The 25432-nt window shown below is 44.3% G+C and overlaps 1 protein-coding gene across 1 annotated transcript in view; it reads left to right on the forward strand.

The window, feature by feature from the left end:
* LOC115202245 (FRAS1-related extracellular matrix protein 2) overlaps positions 1–25432 on the forward strand; it is a 45402-nt gene that overhangs the window by 9424 nt on the left and 10546 nt on the right. Inside the window, exons 3-12 of the mRNA XM_029766237.1 lie at positions 11601–11747; positions 13212–13442; positions 13813–13938; positions 15548–15799; positions 20850–20999; positions 22898–23107; positions 23558–23755; positions 24114–24278; positions 24479–24661; positions 25274–25404. Of these exons, the coding sequence (XP_029622097.1) occupies positions 11601–11747; positions 13212–13442; positions 13813–13938; positions 15548–15799; positions 20850–20999; positions 22898–23107; positions 23558–23755; positions 24114–24278; positions 24479–24661; positions 25274–25404 (1793 nt within the window). The remainder of the gene's footprint in view (positions 1–11600; positions 11748–13211; positions 13443–13812; positions 13939–15547; positions 15800–20849; positions 21000–22897; positions 23108–23557; positions 23756–24113; positions 24279–24478; positions 24662–25273; positions 25405–25432) is intronic.

The following is a 25432-nucleotide window of genomic DNA, read 5'->3' on the forward strand; positions in this document are numbered from 1 at the left end:
TCTCTCCTAGAGAGGGTGACATGTCCGATGCCGATCTAACGTAGGGACGAAATCGAGTGGTTGGCTTCCAAAAAGGGGGAAGCTACAGACACATGCTAGTTACACGGTCTTGCATGCGATGGATGGGTACACACTCAATCTCCTTACCTTTAGAGACTTACAGTCTCTATGGTGGAGAGGGTGGTGAGGAAAGGGGGATGAAAGAGGGAGGAAGGGGGAGGAAGGGGGGAGGAAGTATTTCCCAGTCCCAGCAGGTGTCGAGAGACACAGAGACAGCCGTCCCCATAGCACGGCTGTGTGTGGGGGGGGGGGGGGGGGGTTTAGTGATGACTTCCCAGTGTCTCTGCATTGTTCAAGAAAGGGGCCAGCAGTTGCCACACTGCAGGAAGTCTTGTCTCTTGAAATGGACAGTTGCCACATTCCAAGTCCTGGTAGCATATGCTGTCCTTTTTCTGTCAGGACCCCAAAGGGAGGCCCTGCGGAGTGCCTGTTTAACTTTTCACCCTTCAGGGAGATCCGATGGACGGAGGAATGTGTAAATCATCAGTCAGCCCTGAGGAGTAGCAATTAATTTTTTTTAATGCATTTTGGAAATGGTTGTTTAGAAACTGATGTCTGTGTTATACAACAATAAGCAGACTGCCTGAATCATAAGTGACAAACTCAGACAGGTTCCCTTCATTCAAGCCTTAATGTATTATTTGATGAGGGAATACCTTATCCCTTGAGGCCCATAAGGACCCAACCAGCCCACTGGTTCTGTTCTGAGTGGAGATTATGAGGGACTCTGATGGATAAGGTGAGCTGAGGTATAGACCTACTCCCTCATCTCCAGGCATATGGCTGTGTAGAGATGTCCTCTTCGTTGAGTGATGGACTCAAGGAGGAGTTGTTAGAACAGGTGAGAACGGTTAGGGTTAGGAGGACAGGGTATTATTACATTCACTACACAGATAACTGGTTATTGATCTAGTGTCAGCCCTCCGTCCCTTCACCTAATCCTGCTGAAAGACACAGCAAAGCCCTGACCTGGAAGGGAGGGAATTCTGCCTCGCTCAAAATGGCCACCTTTGAATGTTTCCCCAACACTGTTTTTGTTGTTGTTGGTTATCCCTGTGTGATAATAGGTTTATGACAAGGTGCTTGGATGAAAGGCAGTGTCATTCTATCATAAAAGGCTAGATGTATTTTCCATTTCCATATAGCTTCTTCAAAATAAACTAGTCTAATGGCACAACTATTACTAGCCTCTGAGCTCTGTCCCCATAATGAAGTTCAGTCTGTCAGTTGGGGTTACTCCTCTTGTGTCATCCAGGACTGTCTACAGACGAGTGGTCCACCAGGGCTACCCTGCCAGAGGCTAGTAGTAACCCCTTAAACAGAACAATGTCAGACTCGTCCAGACTTCTGAAGGGTTTTTCTTCCTCCTTTTGTCTTTTTTACCTGTTGAACCAGGAAAAGCCCATTGAGACCTGGCCAAGAAGGCAGCAGCATCAATACAACATTACAACATTACAACATTAAAAACAATACAATCTGCACAACAATACAATCAGCATCAGCACAACAATGCAATACAATCAGCACAACAATACAATCAGCACAGCAATACAATACAATCAGCACAGCAATACAATACAATCAGCACAACAATACAATACAATCATCACAATACAATACAATCAGCACAACAATACAATCAGCACAACAATACAATACAATCAGCACAACAATACAATACAATCAGCACAACAATACGATAACAATTTACCCTCCTCCTGAACAGAGTCTTGCATCAGAGTTTTAAACTCATCCAGGTAGTTAGATAGATATGGGAAGTCTACATCAGATTTTTTTAAGAGCGTTTGTTAAGAAAATGATAGGCTAGTGAGTAGATAACGAATATTAGCTTCCAGGCAAACTCTACCAAGGTTAATACGTTATGCAAGAGGAGGTCGTGCCGTTTTAGTTTTCATAGCAATATCAATGATCAAAATGTACATATATAGTCATGCTATATATGAATAGAGTTGAATCATTCTCGGTTTTCTAATCTGGTAGCTTCCCCTTTCACTCCAGGCTCCTGTTGCATGGAATAATAGTAGACCAGTGGCAGAGGTGACAGTGTTATGTGATCATTCCTGGGAACAAGGAATGTGCTTCCTGCCTTCAAGACTCCCGTCTCCTGCCACACACACAGACATACCTGGAAGTGAAGTTGGAACACTAGTAGACAGGTGTATGGGACTGGGAGAGTTCCAGGACCGGCAGTATCCCCTTTCATAGTCCCCCACAGACCCCACTCACAACCCCCAGAAATCAAAGCCAATAGTCAGATAGGATTGTTTGACTGCATTACAGCCCCCTGTTCTGTTCCAGAGGGGTAGAATGGCACTTTTTCAGAGGAGGGGAATAGTCTTTTTTTAGAGAGAGAGAGAGACAGAGAGCGACAGAGAGAGAGCATGTATGATGTTCCATAGTTGTTCCCATAATAAAACATTTGTTTCCCAAAGGGCTAGTGCACAGCACATAACAGTACTGTAGGTTTGAGTGCTGTCGAGGCAGTGAGAGCCAGTGAATGAGGCTTGAGTGGGTCGCGGCCATTTTACACAGCAGGCACCATGACTTCCTAAGTGTGTTCGGATCTAACCTGTCAGCCATGTCAACAGCCGGCCAACGATTTACTGTCCCCTGGTGCCAGTTGAAGGTCTACCTACATGTATACTGTGACTGTGAGGCGGAGGCTTCTTCCTCTCCCTCTCTCTCGCTCTCTCCTTGCCTCCTGACACGGGGCAGATAGATTTATTGGTGTTGGGAGAGTGTTGGTGTTGTGATGTATGGCTCCTAGAGGTTATTCATGTCTGCTTCCATATGGCAAAGCTGTCTGCTGCTCCCCATACTTTCTTTTAAAAGTGTCTTTATATTCTATACTTTACATTATATTCTACTCTCTCGCTGTCTGTTTAAAGATGTGTCACTTGCACACTTGTTCTGCACAGATGTAGGGTCTTAATTGGAGCCAGTTTGCCACAGCAGGAAAATAATCTTTCAGCAACGGGAAATGTGAATTATTTTTATAATTAATAGACATTTTTGTTAAATACATTTTTCATAAGGGAAAATTAAGTCTGACATTTCAGAGTGTAAATTACAAATTTCAGAAGCATTTTTCAAACCTCAAATACACTACATGTTTTAAATGTCCTACATCGCCGAAACGTTACCCTGCAACAAGGGGATCAAATTAAGATCCCACATCTGTATGTCTTCCACTTAAGCTATAACGTCAGTATCTATTCTCTCTTTCATTTCTATTTACATTTTAGTCATTTAGCAGATGCACCTTTCCTCTCTCTCTTCTATCACTCCTTCCCTCAGTCTGTACGTTCTGTGAGGATTCACTAAGAATCCTGACACCACTTAGTCGTTTCATTTAGCTCAGTTGATAGAGCATGGCTCTTGCAATGCCAGGATAATGGGTTCAATTCCCGGGATCACCCATACGTTAAATGTATGCAAGCATGAGTGTAAGTAGCTTTGGATAAAAGTGTCTGCTAAATGGCATATAGACTGAGTGTGCAAGACATTAGGAACACCTTTCTAAGGTTGCACCCCTTTTGCCCTCAGAACAGCGTTCCACAAGGATACTGGCCCATGCTGACTCTAATGCTTCCCACAGTTGGCTGGATGTCCTCTGGGTGGTGGGCCATTCTTGATACAGAAGGGAAAATGTTGAGCGTGAAAAACCCAGCAGCGTTGCAGTTCTTGACACACTCAAACCAGTACACCTGGCACCTACTACCATACCCCATTCAAAGGCACTTAAATATTTTGTCTTGCTCATTCACCCTCTGAATGGCACACATGCACAATCCATGTCTCAATTGTCTCAAGCCTTAAAAATCCTTCTTTAACCTGTCTCCTCCCCTTCATCTACACTGATTGAAGTGGATTTAACAAGTGACATCAATAAGGGATCATAGCTTTCACCTGGATTCACCTGGTCAGTCTATGTCATGGAAAGAGCAGGTGTTCTTAATGTTTTGTACACTCAGTGTTGTGTGTGTATATATGATTAAATGATTCATTTTGGCATGTTGCCATGGACAGTTAGATTCGTTTTCTCCAAAATGATGCAATAAGCGCCAGTGGCACCATTGGGGGTGACCCAGTCTCTCTGTCACCTTGTGATGTGCGGCATGTTGCCTTTCCGACCCAGATCAGGTCACTGTTCTGGAGTCAGTGTTATTTTACAGTACACGGCAGTGGCCAATAGGATCTATTAATATGCCTGGCTCCTCCAATCCAAAATCCCAACCATGGGATCTTCGGAATGCCCCAGAGGAAACTAAGTTGAGTACTCTGGCATTTGAGAATTCACTTTCTGTATTGTTGCGCCAACGTTAAAAAAAGAGAAAGCTGTTGTAATTGAATAAATTGTGTAGAAATTCTGATCATACACCTCAATATAATGACTAAATGAATGGACCACATGTGAAATCTATATTCACACAGATGTTGTTGATGGTTTTAGCTGCAGGGACTGTAATAATAAGGGCCATAGGTAGCCAAGCGGTTAGAGTGTTGGGCTAGTAACCCAAAGGTCGCTGGTTTGAATTCCTGAGCTGACAAGATGAAAAATCTAGCGATGTGCCCTTGTGTAAGGTACTTAACCCTTATTTGCTCCAGGGGCGCCGTACTACCCTGACCCTGTAAAACAACCACAGGAGGTTGGTGGCACCTTAATTGGGGAGGATGGCCTCATAGTAATGGCTGTAACGGAATTAATGGAATGGTATCTAACTCATCAAACAAATGGTTTCCATGTGTTTGATCCCATTCCAGCCATTAATATGAGCTGTCCTCCCCAATATGAGCCGTCCTCCCCTCACCAGCCTCCTGTGAAAACAACACATTTCACTGCACCTATCCGGTGTATGTGACAATAAAACATTATTATTATATTTGTATCTATGTGGTTGTTTTGCCTACTTTAGTTGACTGCAAATCACTCTGGATAAGGGAGTCTGCTAAATTACAAAAAATTTACATTTCTGCAAGTTTATACTGGGCCATGTTGCAGAGTGCAATGTGACCCAGTATAAATAAAAAGAGGAATGAGGAAATGTAATAATCATGGTCCTCATTCCTGTCACTCAGCGGGGATATACTTACATGGGCGTCGCTTTCTGTTGCTCACCCTTGCATCATTCTCTTGGCTGTCAAAACCTCATTCTGACCAATGATATCCCCCCTCCTCTTGAGTCCCACCCACTATCCTAAGTATATCTATGTATGGCTATGAATACTGTAGCAATGTAAATAGGACCTGATGACCTGATGAAGAATGTGGAATGAACACTGAGGGGGTTTTCTGTAGGGCTGCTGGTTGCTTTATGGATGGATTGCTGACCATGGTCTAGGTTGAAGATGACAAACGTTAAAACAAGGGTATCTAATATCCCATAACTCTTTGCAACAATGGGACCTAGTTAGCTAAGGTGCTGGTAGTTAGCAATGGCGGACAGGCTCATTGTAATGGCTGGAATGGAATAATGAAACGGTGTCAAACACATCAAACATATGGAAACCACGTTTGACTCCTTCCATTTATGCCATTTTAGCCATTACAATGAGTCCATCCTCCTATAGCTCCCCCCACCAGCCTCCTCTGATGTACAGTCAGGAGATACAATCAAACATGTTTGGAATCGGAATGAACCTAACTGATGTCTCCATTATATCCTTAGTCATCGGGGCTCACAGGAGACCATCTTGAGAATCTTGGCTAATCCCCTAACAGGTCATTAAAATGACAGTGGTAAATTAATTTGACCTGTTAGCCACTAAAGTTACATGTTGTTGGAGCATAGGGGGGAGAGCTAGCTAGCTACCGTGTGAGTTAGTTATCCAAAGATGGCTGCACCGTAGGGAGCCCCATACCTGGAAAACATCCAGTCTTCTCACTCAGGTCTAAGAACATGAAAAATGTCCAGGGGCCAACACTTAGCAGTGGCTGTGATATACTGGCCGTGCTTACTGCTTACTCAAACCATTAGCCTAGCATTAATAAATCACTCTAAGGACACATTTATTAAGAGCCTGAAACAGGGGCGTTTCAAAATGCCGTCTTCTATAAAACATTTCATCTGATGGTGAGAATGATTATTATTGTCAGTTTGAAACGCAAAATAAATGTGAGCTGGGAGTGTGGTTGATATGTTAGTTGTTAAAATTGTAATAAAATGAGTTCGTAAATCAGTTAGAGACATCAGAACCCCTCCATTTTGATCTATTCCTGTAACTTTCTGAAAGTCCCAGCAGAGACACCTGGTTCAGAGGGAATGTGGCCATTACTTAGCCTTACATACTCGATCCACATTATTGCTCTCATAAATATCAAGGAAGGCGTCCCTCTCCACTTCGGCAAGACGCCTCAGTTCATTTAAATAGGCAGCAGCGCTGAGCACTAATCAGTGTACATATCATTTGAGATGGAGTTTTATACAAACACTGAAAGGCTACCGCTCAGTTTCACTTTAGGTTTATCTGAATCAGTGGTAGTGATGTGACCTTCTCTAATGGAAAGCAGAAAGTGTATGGTGTGCTTGACAACACACCACTGGATCCGTGTCTGGTGTAGTTGGATTCCATGCCAGGTCTGGACACGGTATCTGACAGGATTCACAAAAGGAGCCAGAAGAGGATCCCCTCCTCTGAGTTTGAGAAAGGAAAGCAGGCAGGCAGGCAAGGAGGGAGGGAGGGAGGGAGGCAGAGAGACATGCCAGAACAGTGGGCTGTGGGCCACCCAGACAGTGGCCTGCTGTCCCTTGTTCATCCTGGAGGGACAAAGCCAACATAGGGATAGAGGGATGGGGTGGGAGGGGCACAGCTGTCACTCAGATTCTTTTTCTGGAATCTGAAGTTCTGGCAGGAGTTCTCTGAGACACCGAGCGAGAGAGAGAAAGAGGCGTTTTTTTAATCTGTTCTTATTACTTGAAAAACATGTTTCTGGTTCTATTGACCCCACTGAAGGTGCAGAGCTTTAGGTTCACCGTGGGCAGAGTGGACACATTTTAATGACAATGGCTGACTGGAGTGTCACACCGGCCGGATCTGAAGCCCCCTATCTCACTGTCATGCCTATGGCTCTGACCATGTCCACCTGGGGGATGGAATGTGATATCATTATACACAGACAGCTCAGATTGTAATGATATCACCTTGTCATTTTTTTAAAGGGTATGTTTGTGTGCTTGTATCATTGTAGCAGGTGCTGATTTGTTTTTGAGGCCTGCCTGCCAGCCAACTCTCTTGGACGACACACAAAATATATGGATGATGACAACATTGCCTTTGTCATAGTTGTCATAGAGTTTTCAAAGGCTCAGATATCACACAGCCAGGGCTTTGAGGTCCCCTCCACTGGCTGTGCATCTATGTATAACATGATGTATGTATAACGTCACAGCGATGTCATGGTGTCACAACATACAGTATCTCTATCAGGTCTATCAGGTCTGGGAAATGGAGACATGGTTAGACTTTTCCTCAGCTCTTTTTTCAGTTGATTCCCATCCGCCCCCCGGTCGGAAATCCAACTCTGTTTTTAAACAGGCGTCAGGTCAGGTGGTAAATGCTAGATGTCCTTAAATCTCACCTGTCCTATTTTATCGACCTGTTGATTTAGGTTATTCTGAGGATTTAAAGTCAAATGAACTCCAAGACCTTATTGCACCCTATTGCACCTTATTGAGAAATAACAGCAGCTGATCAATTAAATTAAATATTGTCATTAGCGCTTAATTTCCCCAGTGCAGAATAGTCTGTTTCTAATTCTTACTGGTCAATTGACTCCTTTGTTTTCAATATTATTTTACTTACATAGTCTCATCATCTACATTATTTCACCAGACAAACTACACCATGTTAGAAACTGAAGGTATTTCTATGCAATCCACAAGACAAAATGTCATTATTACCCGATTATTACATGTCTTGAGGGTAACAGTGTCAGAGCTGACACCAGAATCTGTCAGATAGACTGCCAGTCTGGATGCCAGAACGATAGAGTCTTTTTGTCTCTGACCATGTTCATACGATAATCCTATCTGACACACAATACAGGCTCACTAATCTCAATATCAGCTCTGTGTAAACTGGGCAGCCTGCCGAGGAACACGTGCTGTTCTGAACAGAAACACTCCTTCAGATTCTGTGGGTTTGAGGAGATATGAGCAGAAAGGTATACAGGTTTTATAAATCAAGTTTCTTCCTAGATAAGGGATTATTACACTTAATGTGATGGACTGAGGTGTGACTGTGTCTGTAGCATTTAGTTTATGTGCACGGTACGTTATAAGTACAGTGACAGACGAAAGTCAACAGTCACTGCACTTCCATTTTACATTTCAAAGATGCTTAAGAGGTGTTTGATATTTCCACTCAGGCTAAATGAAAATACACTTAATCAAACACTCAAATCTTCTTTTGAAGTTAGCTGGCTCGTCTTGTCTATCAATTGGCCACATGCACACTCATCAAGCGTGGTGGAATTTGGGGCAGGCAGAGACAAACATGATGAATGCTTCCTGTATTTTTAGCCGGAGCTGTCAGAAACATGAGCATGGTCGAGGATAGCCACCGTTAGGTGCTAGGGGCTCCTATGTCAAACTGGGACTCCATGGCTACTATACTATAGCTTGGGGGATGGCTTTTGTGTGTGTGTGTGTGTGTGTGTGTGTGTGTGTGTGTGTGTGTGTGTGTGTGTTTTAGAGTAAACAACATAGTGAAATGATCCAATTTATCCAATGCCCCAAAAATCCACTAGTTGGTATCAGTTCAATTCAATCCACCGTCATTGACATCCAGGCTTGGCGGAGTGTGGTTTGATCCTGGCCCTGTTGTGTCTTGGTGCTGGCCCGGTGCGCCATGTTGACATGTGGGTTTGAGGAAGTGGCCCCATTTCCTCCCTCCAGTGTTTTCATTCTCCCCAGTCACATAGCAGAACGCCCACAGCTCCTTTCTCCCTCAGCCAGGCAAAACCAACCCCAATGCAGGCTCAGTGTATGAATGAACCAGATGCTCCGTGCTGTTGTCCTCCATAAAGCCTAGTGAGAGTTTATTTCTTTAGTTAGCCTCCTCTCACAGGTTCTCTCTCACCCCTCAGAGGATTGGTTCTGCTTCCTTTCGTTAGTGTTATGTAGGGGTTAATATCCAAAGGGTCTTTTCTCCGCATTGACCTACCAAATCCTCGACTCTGGTGCTGCAACCATCATGCTGCAAGAGTGAGATAATAATGATATTAATAACACATAATAATACATTGAATTTAGAGCACCTTTCAAAAACCTCAAGGACACAACAGGGTTAATAATATCAAGGGTATTTACTTCTTGACACGGACCTAACCAAATCCACCACCATATGTTTGCAACCACTATGCTACTAGGCTAACACTAGCACTCCTCTGCTAGAGGGAGATCAATGGTTAAATATCCCAGGGTCTTTTCTCAGTCTACCTACCAAATCCTCAACTCTGGCGCTACAACCATAGAAATAGAATGATATTCTTATGACCACAACCACCATGGTGCTACACTAAAGGAAGTAAAGGGTTAATATGAAAGGGTCTTTTCTTGACATTGACCTACTTCCTCCATGGCTGATCAGAGTTAGACTCAGGGGTCAGGTTAATAACAGGCTAATAAGGCCTTTCTGCCACTGTGACCAGCGGTGCAAAACCGACCAACACCTCTCTAACCTCCGCGGCTCTCTGAACCCACTAAGCTCTGGCCAATCAGACACAAGGTCAAGGGTCCTCCTAGGGCCTGTCAGAGAGGGGATAAGCCAAGTCGTTTGGACGTTTGGCCGCAGTTATAAAAAAGAAGCTTGGGATTAAGATTTAAGCATTAAGAAAGTTACTGGCTAAGTAAGTAACTCTGTCTGTCTAGAGCGGCCACTGTCAAGTGGAATACTTTCTTTTGAAGGATAAAGGAGTCATGTGATAGTATGGATTAAGGGCAGAGGAGGCAACGTATAGTCAACGGTGATCAGTTCCAGGTGACTACGAGCTTCAACCTGGGTTCAAATACCGTTTGATATCTTATTTAATTGTCACGTCCTGACCATAGTAAGCTGTTATTTTCTATGGTAGAGTAGGTCAGGGCGTGACAGGGGGGTTTTCTAGTTTAGTTTTTCTATGTTGTTATGTTCTAGTTTTGTATTTCTATGTTGGGTTGCTCTAGTTTTGTATTTCTATGTTGGGCTTTGTTTGGGATGATCTCCAATTAGAGGCAGCTGGTCATCGTTGTCTCTAATTGGAGGTCATATTTAAGTTGGTGTTTGTCCCACCTGGGTTTATGGGAGATTATCTTTGAGTCAGTGTATGTTTCACTTCTGCGTCACGGTTTTTTGTTGTCATTCAGTTTATTTATGTATTGCATAGTTTCACAGTGTAAATAAAATGTGGAACGACACACACGCTGCATTTTGGTACGCTCCTCCTTTCGACAGCCGAGACATTAATACCTTAAAAAAAAGGGAGGGGGGGTTGTACTTTTGGGACTATTATATTGGTCCCATTGCATCAGGTAAGCTTAATAGAGACCAGGCAACATATTTGAAATTATGAAATTATTTAGAATAGTATTTGAACCCAGGTCTGGTTAATATGTGTTTTTATGGCACCTGTTCTCTTCATTAGGCCTAATGAGGTAGATACACTTCAAGCTGAGAAAAATGACCTAGATATGAAGTCTTAATCGCTTTAAATCTGGGGTTTTACAGAGGGTCCTGTCCAGGTTCAAATCTCAAGTTAGAGGTTTCCGTATGCATGGGTCACAGACTCAAACATTGTAAGGACTAATGAGTTAATCTTTCTGTTTTTCATCACAACAAATGTGAGCTACTTTCACAATACTAAGGTTTAACACCAAGGGGTAAAAGGTATATTTTAAGCCTATAGACATGAAGTTACCCTTGTCCCTCAGAGGTGCTGCTGGTGCTTAAAGGGAAACGGCTGATGCTTAAAGGATATGGCTGGGGCTGCCATGTCAGTGAGTCACCAGGAGTAATGGAGCTTCTCTCTGCACCTCACCTTTAACCCCTCTGCTAATACTGTCTGGTTTGGGTCAGAGGTGACAGAGAGGCAGGCAGACAGACAGACAGACAGAGACGAAGAGAGACGAAGAGAGACAGGGATTCCCTTGAAAAGACCATCACTTACAGTAGCTATCTGAGTCACTGTCAGCAAGTGATCCTTTAAAAACTGGTCTCTCGCTCTGTGTCCTGTTTTGGCCCATTCCCTGAGACTGGTAAGGAGGTAAGATTCTTGCCAGGGACAGACAACCCTGCCAAAGGAGCCAGGGAACTGACACACGTATGTGGGTGAGGAGGTGAGAAACCCTAGCCAAGCACTGTCTGAGAGTGAGTGGGGGGGGGGGGGGTACAATGGAGTGGGAGAGGAAATTAGAAACTAGGCATCATTCAAGAGGCCTGTGATGGAGGATTTGGGGGTAAGCCCTGACATTAAGTTATCAAGTTACTCGTCACAATTTAAAATACTTTCCAAAAACTGATGTCAAAGTTTTGTCTTCCAGGTGGAAACAAGCTGAAGCCGCAGCCATTCCGGCTCAACTGGTCATGGATCAGCCTGGAGAAGGAGTACTATCTGGTGGATGAGGACGCCAAATTCCTGGAGGTGACGCTCAGACGCAGGGGATACCTGGGAGAGACATCCTTCGTCAGTGAGTATTGGAAGTCTTACACAGTATTTACCACAGTATTTACAGCAGTCTTTACCTAAACAGATAAATACAATGACTAAAATGGGACCTATAGCAATATTTACCTCTAAAAATAGATATAGAATGACTAGAATGGCTCCTAGGGGAGTATTTAACGCTAAACATTGATATAGAAGGCCTAGAAGGGTCCCTATAGCCGTATTTACCTATAAACATAGATATAAAATGACAAAAATTGACCCTATAGCAGTATTTACCTATTGACCTAGAAATACAATGGGACATGTGAAGTGTTCCAAAAAAAATGTTTTCACATGTGAAATCTAACGTGAAATTGTGATTTTCCACATGTGAAACCATGTGGTTTTTATGTAAGGGAACATAGATATGATTTTTGATTTATTAGGATCCCCATTAGCCGACGCCAAGGGCATGCACTCTTTGAAAAAAAGGTGCTATCTAGAACCATAAGGGGTTATTCGGCTGTCTCAACCCTTTTTTATTGCAGGTAGAAAACCCTTTTGGTGCCAGGTAGAACCCGCCACCAAAAAGGGTTCTCTTATAGGGACAGCTGAAGAACCCTTTTGGAACCCTTTTTCTAAGAGTGTACCATGGTAGATCCTGTTGGAACTGGCTTGCACTTGTTAGGTCATCACCCAAGTCAAATCAAATCAAAACAAATCATCACCCAAGTGATATATCTGAGATAGTAAATTTCTCCCATTGTTTTCTCTGCTTGTCATTCAGATAAAGGTAGTTTTAAATTGCCACTATTTTATCCCTAATGGGGTGTAAATATTTCAATCACCCACCACCATCAACTCTGACTAGGGGTACTTCGAAAAAATTTAAATGTCAGTGGAGAGACTATTCAGAAAGCAGGACCTATTAAACTGTCATTGTGTAAAAGACTGATTAGCCCTTTAAGGGTCTTCATGGAGTGTATTTATATATTATTACCCTGCCATTAGAAGAAACCTAAGAATAAAACAGACCCCCTGGTTATCAATTTGCCCTGTGTGTGTTCCTGTTTGACTGATGACCCATTTCCTGTCTCGCTGGTGAAAAAGCTAGTTTGATTGAGGGGTCAGATAGCCCTTCCTCATAGAGGTCACCAGGTAATGTCAACATGCTTGTCTGTTTGGCTACATCCAACACACAGGCTTTTATTGGGTACACTCCTATCTTCACAGTTGTCTTTGACAACGCAGTAGTGGGCAAATATGAACAAAGACAGACAATGAGAGCTAACCAGGCAACTACAGTCTGTAAATCACAGTCAACCTGCAGTCAACTCACATCCTCTGATGCCCTACAAACTACACAGTACTACGTGCCATTACTATAAAGCTATTCAGTTCAATTAGGTTCAATTCAATTCAGCTCAGCTTACCTCAGCTAAATTCCTACTAAATGAAATTAATTTAGGTTCTATTTAGTTCAGTTCGATATGGTTCTATTCAGGCATCACCACCAAGGATGGCACGGCGGAGAAGGACAAGGACTTCCGGGGAAAGGCCCAGAAGCAGGTCCAGTTCAACCCAGGCCAGACAGTGGCCACCTGGAGGGTGAAGATCTTCACGGACCAGGAGTTTGAGACCAGCGAGACCTTTGAGATCCAGCTGTCAGAGCCTGTCATGGCCGTGCTGGAGTACCCCGATACAGCCACTGTGGAGATAGTGGACCCTGGTGATGGTAAGAATGAACGGCCTTATCTTCAGATTGTCTGTTTGATTTGCCCTCCGACATGAAATCCTTTATGAGTAGTAGATAGGCTTAAGTCAATTGGAAAGGCTACATTAATTTACATGGATTGACACTAAAAAATATATAATTGTATCCTTCATTTAAGATTCCGAATCAGATCATGTTTATAGTTCCATTGCTGGGCAATTTGATGGCAGCAGCAAATATGCATGCATCAAATAAGTACAGACCCACCTGGGCTTGTAAACTCTTCTTCTCTTGTTCTCTATGGCCTATCCTTTGTGTTTCTCCCATAGAGATCCTACTAAATTACTATTCTAATTCTGAATTCTATGGTTTCTCCCTCTTTCCTCTGCAGAGTCCACGGTGTTCATCCCCCAGGCAGAGTATAAGATAGAGGAGGACATTGGGGAGCTGCTGGTGCCTGTTCGCCGCTCTGGAGACCTCAGCCAGGAACTCATGGTCATCTGCTACACCCAGCAAGGTGAATACAGTCAATTATATCATTCAAATACATGGGTTTTTACAAAGATTAAATGCATGAATAAAATACACATAGATATACAGTGCATTCGGAAAGTATTCAGACCCCTTCCCCTTTCCACATTTTGTTACCTTACTCTAAAATGGATCAAAAATATTAATAATCTCATCAATCCAACACACAATACCCCGTAATGACAAAGCAAAAACAGATTTTTAGAATTGTAAAAAATGTAAAACAGAAATACCTTATTTACATAATTATTCAGACCCTTTGCAATGAGACTCGAAATTGAGCTGAAGTGCATCCTGTTTCCATTGATCATCCTTGAGATGTTTCTACAACTTGATTGGAGTGCAGTTGTGGTAAATTCAATTGATTAGACAGGCACACACCTGTCTATATAAGTTCCCACAGTAGACAGTGCATGTCAAATCAAAAACTAAGCCATGAGATCGAAGGAATTGTCCGTAGAGCTCCGAGACAGGATTGTGTCGAAGCACAGAGCTCGGGAAGGGTACCCAAGAACACAGTGGCCTCCATCATTCTTAAATGGAAGAAGTTTGTAACCACCAAGACTGAGCAATTGGGGGAGAAGGGCCTTGGTCAGGGAGGTGACCAAGAAGCCGATGGTCACTCTGAAAGAGCTCCAGAGTTGCAGAAGGACAACCATCTCTGCAGCACTCAACCAATCAGGCCTTTATGGTATAGTGGCCAGACGGAAGCCACTCCTCAGTAAAAGGCACATGTCAGCCCACTTGGAGTTTGGCAAAAGGCACCTAAAGGACTCTAAGACCATGAGAAACAAGATTCTCTGTTCTAATGAAATCAAGATTGAGCTCTTTGGCCTGAATGCCAAGCGTCAGGTCTGGAGGAAACCTGGCCCCGGTGAAGCATGGTGGTGGCAGCATCATGCTGTGGGGATGTTTTTTTTAGCGGCAGGGACTGGGAGATTAGTCAGGATCGAGAGAAAGATGAACGGAGCAAAGTACAGAGCACTCAGAACCTCAGACTGGGGCGAAGGTTCACCTTCCAACAAGACAACAACCCTAAGCACACAGCCAAGACAACGCAGGAGTGGCTTTGGGACAAGTCTCTGAATGTCCTCGAGTGGCCCAGCCAGAGCCCGGACTTGAACCCGATCGAACATCTCTGGAGAGACCTGAAAATAGCTGTGCAGCGACGCTCCCCATCCAACCTGACAGAGCTTGAGAGGATCTGCAGAGAAGAATGGGACAAACTCCCTAAATACAGGTCTGTCAAGCTTGTAGCGTCAAACCCAAGAAGACTTGAGGCTGTAATGGCTGTCAAAGGTGCTTCAACAAAGTACTGAGTAAAGGGTAAGAAAACTTATGTAAATGCAATATTTCAGTTTTTGCTTTGTCATTATGGGGTATTGTGTGTAGATTGATGAGAGGGAAAAACAATTTAATCAATTTTGGAGTAAGGCTGTAATATAACAAAATGTGGAAAAAGTCAAGGGGTCTGAATACTTTCTGAATGCACTGTAGATATATTGTAACATAAAACTACTCTCCTCCCCCCACAACTGCCTGTCATTCTTCTATTGACCCTTAACCATTGACCCCTGAACTCCTTTTCCCAACAGCCAGTGCAACGGGCACCATCCCCAGCACGGTCCTCTCCTACAGCGACTACATCACGCGTCCCGAGGACCACACCAGCGTGCTGCGCTTCGACAAGGACCAGAGGGAGAAGCCCTGCCGCATCATCATCATCGACGACTCGCTCTACGAGGAGGAAGAGAGCTTCAACGTGACCCTCAGCATGCCCATGGGGGGCCAGGTGGGAGCCACCTTCCCCAGCGCGAAGGTCACCATCCTGGCCGACAGCGACGACGGTGAGTGGGGTTGTTGGGCGTATGGTGGGTGGTGGCATCTATAGTCACCTGTTGTATACAGAGGTCACTCAATTGTCATGAAACCCTACTTGAAACTTGAAACCCTAGCTCAAATAGTTCAACACACAGGTTCAAGTCAACTTGAATGCTACTCGTCAATGGCAACAGACTCAATGATTCCTGACCCTTTACTATATTGACTATAAAGGAAACTCTACCAGTATCAGATTTACTTCCTATTCGACCCCCCAGTCTCTTGGGTTCAGTGAACACGGGTACACTCTTTTAAAAAAAGTGTGATCTAGAACCTAAAAGGGTTCTTTGGCTGTCCCCCTTTAATAAAAAAGTTTGGCTCCGGGTAGAACTCTTTTGGGTTCTATGTAGAACCCTTCCACGGCGGGTTCTACCTAGAACCAAAATTGTTTATTCTAGGGGACAGCAGAATAACCCTTTATGAACACTGTTCCTTTCAGCTTTTCCCTATGATTTCTTGGGACTTCCCATGGGTCACTCCTAATGATATGACTTCCTGGGACTTCCTATGGGTCACTCCTAATGATATGACTTCCTGGGACTTCCTATGGGTCACTCCTAATGATATGACTTCCTGGGACTTCCTATGGGTCACTCCTAATGATATGACTTCCTGGGACTTCCTATGGGTCACTCCTAATGATATGACTTCCTGGGACTTCCTATGGGTCACTCCTAATGATATGACTTCCTGGGACTTCCTATGGGCCACTCATAATGATATGACTTCCTATGGGCCACTCATAATGATACAACTCCCTCTATGTTTGTTATGGGGGCTTAACTGTTGCCCGAGACACTTTGATGTGCCCAGTTACAATTTACAAGTGTACAGGTGTACAGGTGTGTGTGTGTGTGTGTGTGTGTGTGTGTGTGTGTGTGTGTGTGTGTGTCTTTGTCTCTGGGTTTTTGTGTGTCAGTCTCTGTCTGTGCTGTGTGTTGTGTGTCAGTGTGCACCTGTGATGCCTTAGCAACCCAAACCTTTTCATCCACATTGATTTATTATAATTTGATCTCCCAGCAGTTGTCTAATATCAAACACAGTCGCTGAAAACACATAGTCGTGCAACTAGATACAACACTATTGAACTGATAACAGGGTCATTACTTTCCACTGATGATAAACGCGTATCAATAGCATTACTTAGCTTCACTCTTTGTTCTCCTGTTAGTGAGGTAGAATAAAGGAACAATTGATGCAGCCAAAAGCACTAAGGTAAAGAGGAAAGACAGGAGACTGAAAGAGAGAGAGCTGGTGCCAAACAGTAGATGAAAGGAGAGAGGAGAGGGAGGAAGGATGTGGTTACAAGTTGGTTTATGAACAACAAAAACAACTGAGCCACATAAGAACTACAGTAGGGCTTGTGAGAGCATGTACTGTAGGACTGTACAAAGCCAAGTGAAGCCTCTTTGGTGAGAGTGTTACCATCAACACCATAACTCAGAGGCCAGGTGCTGAGGATCCTCCAGCCACCATCAACACCATAACTCAGAGGCCAGGTGCTGAGGATCCTCCAGCCACCATCAACACCATAACTCAGAGGCCAGGTGCTGAGGATCCTCCAGCCATCATCAACACCATAACTCAGAGGCCAGGTGCTGAGGATCCTCCAGCCATCATCAACACCATAACTCAGAGGCCAGGTGCTGAGGATCCTCCAGCCATCATCAACAACATAACTCAGAGGCCAGGTGCTGAGGATCCTCCAGCCATCATCAACAACATAACTCAGAGGCCAGGTGCTGAGGATCCTCCAGCCACCATCAACACCATAACTCAGAGGCCAGGTGCTGAGGATCCTCCAGCCATCATCAACACCATAACTCAGAGGCCAGGTGCTGAGGATCCTCCAGCCACCATCAACACCATAACTCAGAGGCCAGGTGCTGAGGATCCTCCAGCCATCATCAACACCATAACTCAGAGTGCCAGGTGCTGAGGATCCTCCAGCCACCATCAACACCATAACTCAGAGGCCGGGTGATGGCCACCCAGCCCGGGTGATGCCCTTCTTTACTGTAGCCACTGGTCTCTACGTGTAATCTATTCCACTACCGGTCCACTCGCGGATGGCGCCATTCCCCAAAGCCACACACAGACAGACAGTGGCACACAAACACACTCAACCCAAGACAAAAGCACCTCTCCCCATATGTTTGTCCTGACTTCCCTCTCTTTGCCGGGTCCTTCCCCTCCCCCCTCCTCCCTCCTCCCTCCTCTCGCTCCACCCCTGACTACACACTCCATCTGTTCTACAATCCTATACTTCTAGTAACAGGTGGTAGAACTGGGAAGAGAGAAAACGGAATAGAATAGAAACTCCAGTCTTAACTACACCGGACAACCCTCTGTCATGACACATAAAAGAGCTCTCTGAACGTGTTTTGTTCTGAGTCACTCCTCCAACTCCACCGTTCAGTGGAGCTGGGGAAAACAGAGGGCTTCCCTTTGTGTTGCAGGGGCCAAGAGGCAGGTAGGAAACAGGGATTTGTGGGAGAGGAATGTCAAATGACAGGCATGTTTTTCCTCCGGCTCCTGTTTGATGGCGTTCAGCCTCCATTTTTGTTTTAATTGTGTAGCTGTTATCTGAGATGGGGGTGATGGTTTGTTTACAACTTCAAGAATGCTTTGGAAGTAAAAAAGAAAAAAAAAGTGCAACATATTAGGATATCATGTCGACATAAATGTTCCCTCTTTTCATTTGCATGTACGTCAAATATCACCCATAGGCTTTAGATGAGAAAGAGGAGATGTGTTTGTTTCTTGGACACAGGTAAACCAAGAAGCATGTTCAATGGAGATTTTCCATTGATAATGATTGTTAATCCAGGACCAGTCTTAAAGGTCCAATGCAGCCGTTTTTATCTCAATATCAAATCATTACTGGGTAAGAATGAATTACCTCACTGTGATTGTTTTAAATTAAAATGGACAAAAATACACAAAAATTGCTTCTTAGCAAAGGGTTATTTCTCAAGCAAGAACTTTTCTAGGAATGTCTGGGAGTGGTCTGAGTGGGAAGGGGAAAACTGAAAATGAGCCGTTACTGGTAGAGGTTTAGACATCTCTTTCTTATTACCACATGGTGATGTCACCATGGAAGACCAAAACTCCATCCCACCAAAACAGGCTGAAATTTCAGGCGGCCTTTTCAAACAGCTCTTACACTAACAGCTATTTCACAGTATTATTCCAAACTCAAGTGTGGAAGTACATATAAAACACAGAAAAATCACGAAAATCAGCCTTTAATCTGTGTCTGGGAAACTGCCCCTTAGTGTTCAAGTGATTAACTTTCTGAATCTGAGGCCACTCCAGTCCTCCCCATCCACTCTATCTGACTGAATGAGTCATTTATCTCTCTTTAGTTGTCTTTCTGAGCCATTCCTCTTCTTCTCCTCTTGCACTTCTCTTCTCCTCCTCCTCCTCCTCTCCTTCCTCTCTCCCACCCTTCAGAGCTCATTCATTTCACTAACTGGTTTGTTCTAATGACAGACACACTCACAGTCAGGGCTACACTCCCCACTCCCTCCCCTGTAATTTGGAGTACAATGGGAACGTTATGTATAAGTAATCAGCGTGCATTCTCAGACATGATCTCCAGGCGACAAGAGGAGATGTCTTCTCAATGGAAAGATTCATTCCTCCATTGTGCCACAAACTTCTTGGTGGGTCCTGAAATCTAAAGTGACAACGTGTGTGTGTGTGTGTGTGTGTGTGTGTGTGTGTGTGTGTGTGTGTGTGTGTGAACCTGTGGTTGGGACCCCGGCCAGCATTAGGCTTCATTGTTATTAGTCTGGCTCTTCCTTCTCAGTGATCCTTTAAGGATTGCCATGTCTCCTTCCCCCTAACCAGCCACCCCTGGTACTAAACAGTATCTCTGGTGATTGAGAGGCATTGAGAGTAAGCCAAGTTTCAGCGGGTCAGCGGTGGTTGTCTGACTGTGGCAGTACAAGCCCGAGTCTAAAAACATCTCTAGACCACCTCTTAAAATCCTCTTCACCTAACAGTCAGTTAAATGTGTACATACTTCCTATTCTCCATGTCTTACTTTTACTATTTTATCCAGCTATAGACTAAATAATCACGAGTGTCACAATATTGTATCTGCCCCTTATAGAGATGGCAGAAAGCTCAATTATAGATCAACCTCATTAGAGGTGTACAGTAGACAGCGGTAGCTTGTCAGTGATGATCAGTCTGGCTGTTATAGAGGGGTGTACAGTAGACAGCAGTAGCTTGTCAGTGATGATCAGTCTGGCTGTTATAGAGGGGTGTGCAGTAGACAGCGGTAGCTTGTCAGTGATGATCAGTCTGGCTGTTATAGAGGGCTGTACAGTAGACAGCGATAGCTTGTCAGTGATGATCAGTCTGGCTGTTATAGAGGGGTGTGCAGTAGACAGCGGTAGCTTGTCAGTGATGATCAGTCTGGCTGTTATAGAGGGGTGTAGAGAGATTAATCCGCTGTGTGTTCCAAAGATATCCATTCCTTCCCTCTAGTCTATTACTCGGAGAAGTAGAGAGATCCTCCTGCCTGTGCTGCCTCCCCCGTCTCCTCCCTCTTATCAGTGCTACTGTCATCAGACAAGGAGGACATCCCATCCCTCTTCTCCCCCCAACTCATCCCCCTTTCACTTATCCACCATTTCTACCTGGCTTTTCAGGTGTGCACTGTAGACCTCTGGCACTGAGTTCAGACGACACTGTCTGGCCTCGATGAGGGGAGGATGATGAAGGGATGAGTGGGATGACAGCTCTCTTCCTGGAAAGAGAGGGAAAGAGGGGGGTGACCCCGTCAGCCGTACCAACTGTATCTGACAAGCCGAGTTCAGACCAGAAATGTGGATTATCCCATGACAGCTTCTTCCCTAAAGACATCCTTAATTGAAACCACATTTTTGTAACTTAATGTTCATATCCGTAAGATGTAGATGATAATATACTGACCTAACCTCTCTCCCCTACCCCTCTCTCTCTCCCCTCCCCCCTCTCTCTCTTTCTCCCTCTAACCCACAGAGCCCTCTCTGTATTTCGGAGAACTAGATTACATTGTGGATGAGAGTTCGGGCTACGTGGAGGTCAGGGTCTGGAGGACTGGCACTGACCTCTCCAAGACGGCCACAGTGACCGTCCGCTCCAGGAAGAGTGACCCCGTCTCTGCTGAAGGTCAGAAGAAGAACGTGGATGTTAGATCTATCATTCCTATCCTCTTTGTGGTGTAGCGTTTCCAGAATACAGTGCCTTGCAAATGTATTCATCCCACTTAGCGTTTTTCCTATTTTGTTGCATTACAACCTGTAATTTAAATTGATTTTTATTTGGATTTCATGTAATAGACATACACAAAATAGTCCAAATTGGTGAAATGAAAAAAATAACTTGTTTCAAAAAATTCAAAAAAATATATATATATAAAAAAAAGAAAAGTGGTGCCAGCATATGTATTCACCCCCTTTGCTATGAAGCCCCTCAATAAGATCTGGTGCAACCAATTACCTTCAGAAGTCACATAATTAGTTAAATAAAGTCCACCTGTGTACAATCTAAGTGTCACATGATCTCTCTATATATATACACCTGTTCTTAGTGGTGTTGCAGGCCCCAGAGTCTGTAGCACCACCAAGCAAGCGTCACCACCAAGCAAGCGTCACCATGAAGACCAAGGAGCTCTCCAAACAGGTCAGGGATAAAGTTGTGGAGAAGTACAGATCAGGGTTGGGTTATAAAAAAATATCCGAAACTTTGAACGTCCCACGGAGCACCATTAAATCCATTATTAAAAAATGGAAAGAATATGGCACTACAACAAACCTGCCAAGAGAGGGCCGCCCACCAAAACTCACAGACCAGGCAAGGAGGGCATTAATCAGAGAGGCAACAAAGAGACCAACGATAACCCTGAAGGAGCTGCAAAGCTCCACAGCGGAGATTGGAGTATCTGTCCACTTTAAGCCATACACTCCACAGAGCTGGGCTTTACGGAAGAGTGGCCAGAAAAAAGCCATTGCTTAAAGAAAAAAATGAGCAAACACGTTTGGTGTTTGCCAAAAGGCATGTGGGAGACTCCCCAAACATATGGAAGAAGGTACTCTGGTCAGATGAGAATAAAATTTCACTTTTTGGCCATCAAGGAAAATGCTATGTCTGGCGCTAACCCAACACCTCTCATAACCCAGAGAACACCATCCCCACAGTGAAGCATGGTGGTGGCAGCATCATGCTGTGGGGATGTTTTTGATCGGCAGGGACTGGGAAACTGGTCAGAATTGAAGGAATGATGGATGGCGCTAAATACAGGGAAATTCTTGAGGGAGGTTCACCTTCCAGCAGGACAATGACCCTAAGCATACTGCTAAAGCAACACTTGAGTGGTTTAAGAGGAAACATTTAAATGTCTTGGAATGGCCTAATCAAAGCCCAGACCTCAATCCAATTGAGAATCTGTGGTATGACTTAAAGATTGCGGAACACATCCAACTTGAAGGAGCTGGAGCAGTTTTGCCTTGAAGAATGGCCAAAATCCCAGTGGCTAGATGTGCCAAGCTTATAGAGGCATACCCCAAGAGACTTGCAGCTGTAATTGCTGCAAAAGGTGGCTCTACAAAGTATTGACTTCGGGGGGGTGCATAGTTATGCACGCTGAAGTTTTCCGTTTTTTTGTCTTATTACTTGTTTGTTTCACAATAAAAAATATTTTGCATCTTCAAAGTGGTAGGCATGTTGTGTAAATCAAATGATACAACCCCCCCCCAAAAAAATCTATTTTAATTCTAGGTTGTAAGGCAACAAAATAGGAAAATGGCAAGGGGGGTGAATACTTTCCCAAGCCACTGTATCTGTCACAGTATTTACATTTCCCCTGGAGTCCCTCAATCTCTGTTTTCACATTATTCACAATCTCTCTATCAGTGTAATTACACAGAATTCCCAATCGTTCCTAATACTTCTCAAACATTCCGGTGTCATCTCTTTCATGGTAGTATTCCAATGCCCTTACTGAGTCTCTCCCCATTTAGATATATGTGTAATGTTCTATTTCTATGTTCCCTGTGTCCCCCTGCCAGCCGGCCTAGACTACGTGGGCATCAGCCGTAACCTGGACTTTGCCCCCGGGGTGACCATGCAGACATTCAGAGTGACCATCCTGGATGACCTGGGTCAGCCGGAGCTGGAGGGGCCGGAAACCTTTGACCTGGTGCTGAGGATGCCCATGAACGCTGTGCTGGGAGAGCCCAGCAAGACCACCATTACTATTAATGATACTGTTACTGACCGTGAGTTATACACACTCTGTAACACATACATGTAGATATATAGCCCCCAGAGAGACCACCATCCCGGCTAATGATACTGTTACTGACCGTGAGTTATACACACTCTGTTACACATACATGTAGATATATAGCCCCCAGAGAGACCACCATCCCGGGTAATGATACTGTTACTGACCATGAATTCTACAGACACACACACTTTTTCACACACTGTTTTAGCGTTAACATAACCACTGTTTTAGCATTAACATAGGCTGTTTTGTTATCCATATAGAAGTAGCTTTGAGATGATGGTCTAAGGCACATTTAGTCAGTGAGCAATGATAAAATTAAGCTATGCTCCCTATGCAGAAGCCATGAAAAGAATATTGAGCTACTAGAAAACCACTGTACTGATAAGTAGTATTCTGTTCTCTTCAGAGCCTAATTCAAATCTATTTATCATTCCAGTGCCCAAGGTTCAGTTCAAGGATGCTGCCTATAAGGTGGATGAGGCGGACGGGGAGATGAAGGCCGTAGTGTATCGTAGTGGAGACATCAGTCACAGGTCTACGGTGCGCTGCTACACCCGCCAGGGCTCTGCCGAGGTCATGATGGATTATGATGAGAGGCCCAACACGGACGGGTCCCTCGTCACCTTCTTCCCAGGTAACCCCAGTCTCTCTCTCTCTCTCTCTCTCGGTTTCTCTCTCTCCATCTCCCTCCCTTTCTCTGTCTCTCTCTCTCCCTCTCCCTTCCTCGCTCTTCTCCTCTCTCTTTCTCCTTTCCTCTCTCTCCCCCTTCTCTTACTCTCTCTCTCTCTCTCTCCCTTCCTTCCTTCCTTCCTTCCTTCCTTCCTTCCTTCCTTCCTTCCTTCCTTCCTTCCTCCCTCCCTCCCTCCCTCTCTCTCCCTCCTTCCCTAGCTCTACCCCTTCTCTCTCTCAATGTCTTTTTATATGCCAACCCCCCCATATCCTCATATTTCTATGTGTTAACGCTGTGTTCCCCCTGTCTGTCTATCCTATAGGGGAGAGTGAGAAGGAGTGTGTGGTGAACCTGGTGGATGATAACCTGTATGAGGAGGATGAGGAGTTCCGCCTGGTGCTGGGAACGCCCAAGAGCAAGTCACCCTTCGGAGCCTCCATAGGGGAACAGAAAGAGGCGGTGGTCACCATTACTGACGAGAAAGACAGTAAGCATTACCCAAGGAACACGGAAATATCTACCACACCTAACATTGGGCTACATTGTATAGATCTATCTAATGAAGTATTACAAATAAAATGCCAAAATACTCTGTTTTATTAATTATTTTATTCAGTCTCTAGAGAGTTAGAGTTAATAGTATGTTCTGTTTTGTATCTGGAGTCTAACCTGATTCTCTCTCCTCAGAGCCCATCATCCGTTTCAGTGAGATAAAGTACAGTGTACGGGAGCCCCAGATCCAGGGGGAGACAGCCGTGGTGAAGATCCCTATCCTGAGGCTAGGAGACACCTCCAAGGTCTCCCTGGTCAGGGTCCACACCAAGGACGGGTCAGCCACCTCTGGAGAGGACTACAACCCGCTGTCGGAGGGTGAGTCCTACCATTAAGTTATCATATAGTTTAATCATGTAACACAGACATAACTAACCCTAACGTCTGGAGAGGACTACAACTCCCTGTCGGAGGGTGAGGGCCATTACCACAGTAACAGAATGATGTTGAGACTCAGATTTGACGCTTTAAAATGGATGTCAAAGAAAAAACAATGATTGCAAAGTAAAATAAACTATACGACTCTATGCACAAGGACGACTTTTAACAATGTCCACTGAACATTTTACAAAAACACATTTAGTTGAAGAAACAGCACAAATCGTCATTCTGTTACCAAACTTTGCATCTGCACTGTTCTTCAAGTAAATTCGTTTTTTTGTAACATTTTCAGTGTAAATTGTTAAAAGTAGTCCTTGTCAGAGAGTTGTATGGTTTGTTTAACTTTGCAATATGTTTCATGTTTGACAGACATTTTAAATTCTCAGCATTATTCTCTTTTCTGTTACCATAGAATTGCCCCTATACAGCCATCATTGTCATACCGTGTTGGGTATTGTCGTGTATAACTCATTCACACCAAAAACGACCTGATACATTTTTAATAGAGATCCTTATTAAGCTCTTGTTTAACCGTGTGTGTCTCTCAAGATGTGGAGTTCAAGGAGGGCGAGACAGAACTCTTTGTGGAGGTGCAGATCCTGTATGACGGCCAGAGAGAGATGAGAGAAGCCTTCGTCGTCCACATGAAACCTGATGAGTACATGGTCGCAGAAACGCAAGTAAGACTGAGGGCATGGGATCTCTCTC

This window comes from Salmo trutta, chromosome 11 (assembly GCF_901001165.1).
Source record: "Salmo trutta chromosome 11, fSalTru1.1, whole genome shotgun sequence".
In the NCBI taxonomy this organism is placed as follows: Eukaryota; Metazoa; Chordata; class Actinopteri; order Salmoniformes; family Salmonidae; genus Salmo; species Salmo trutta.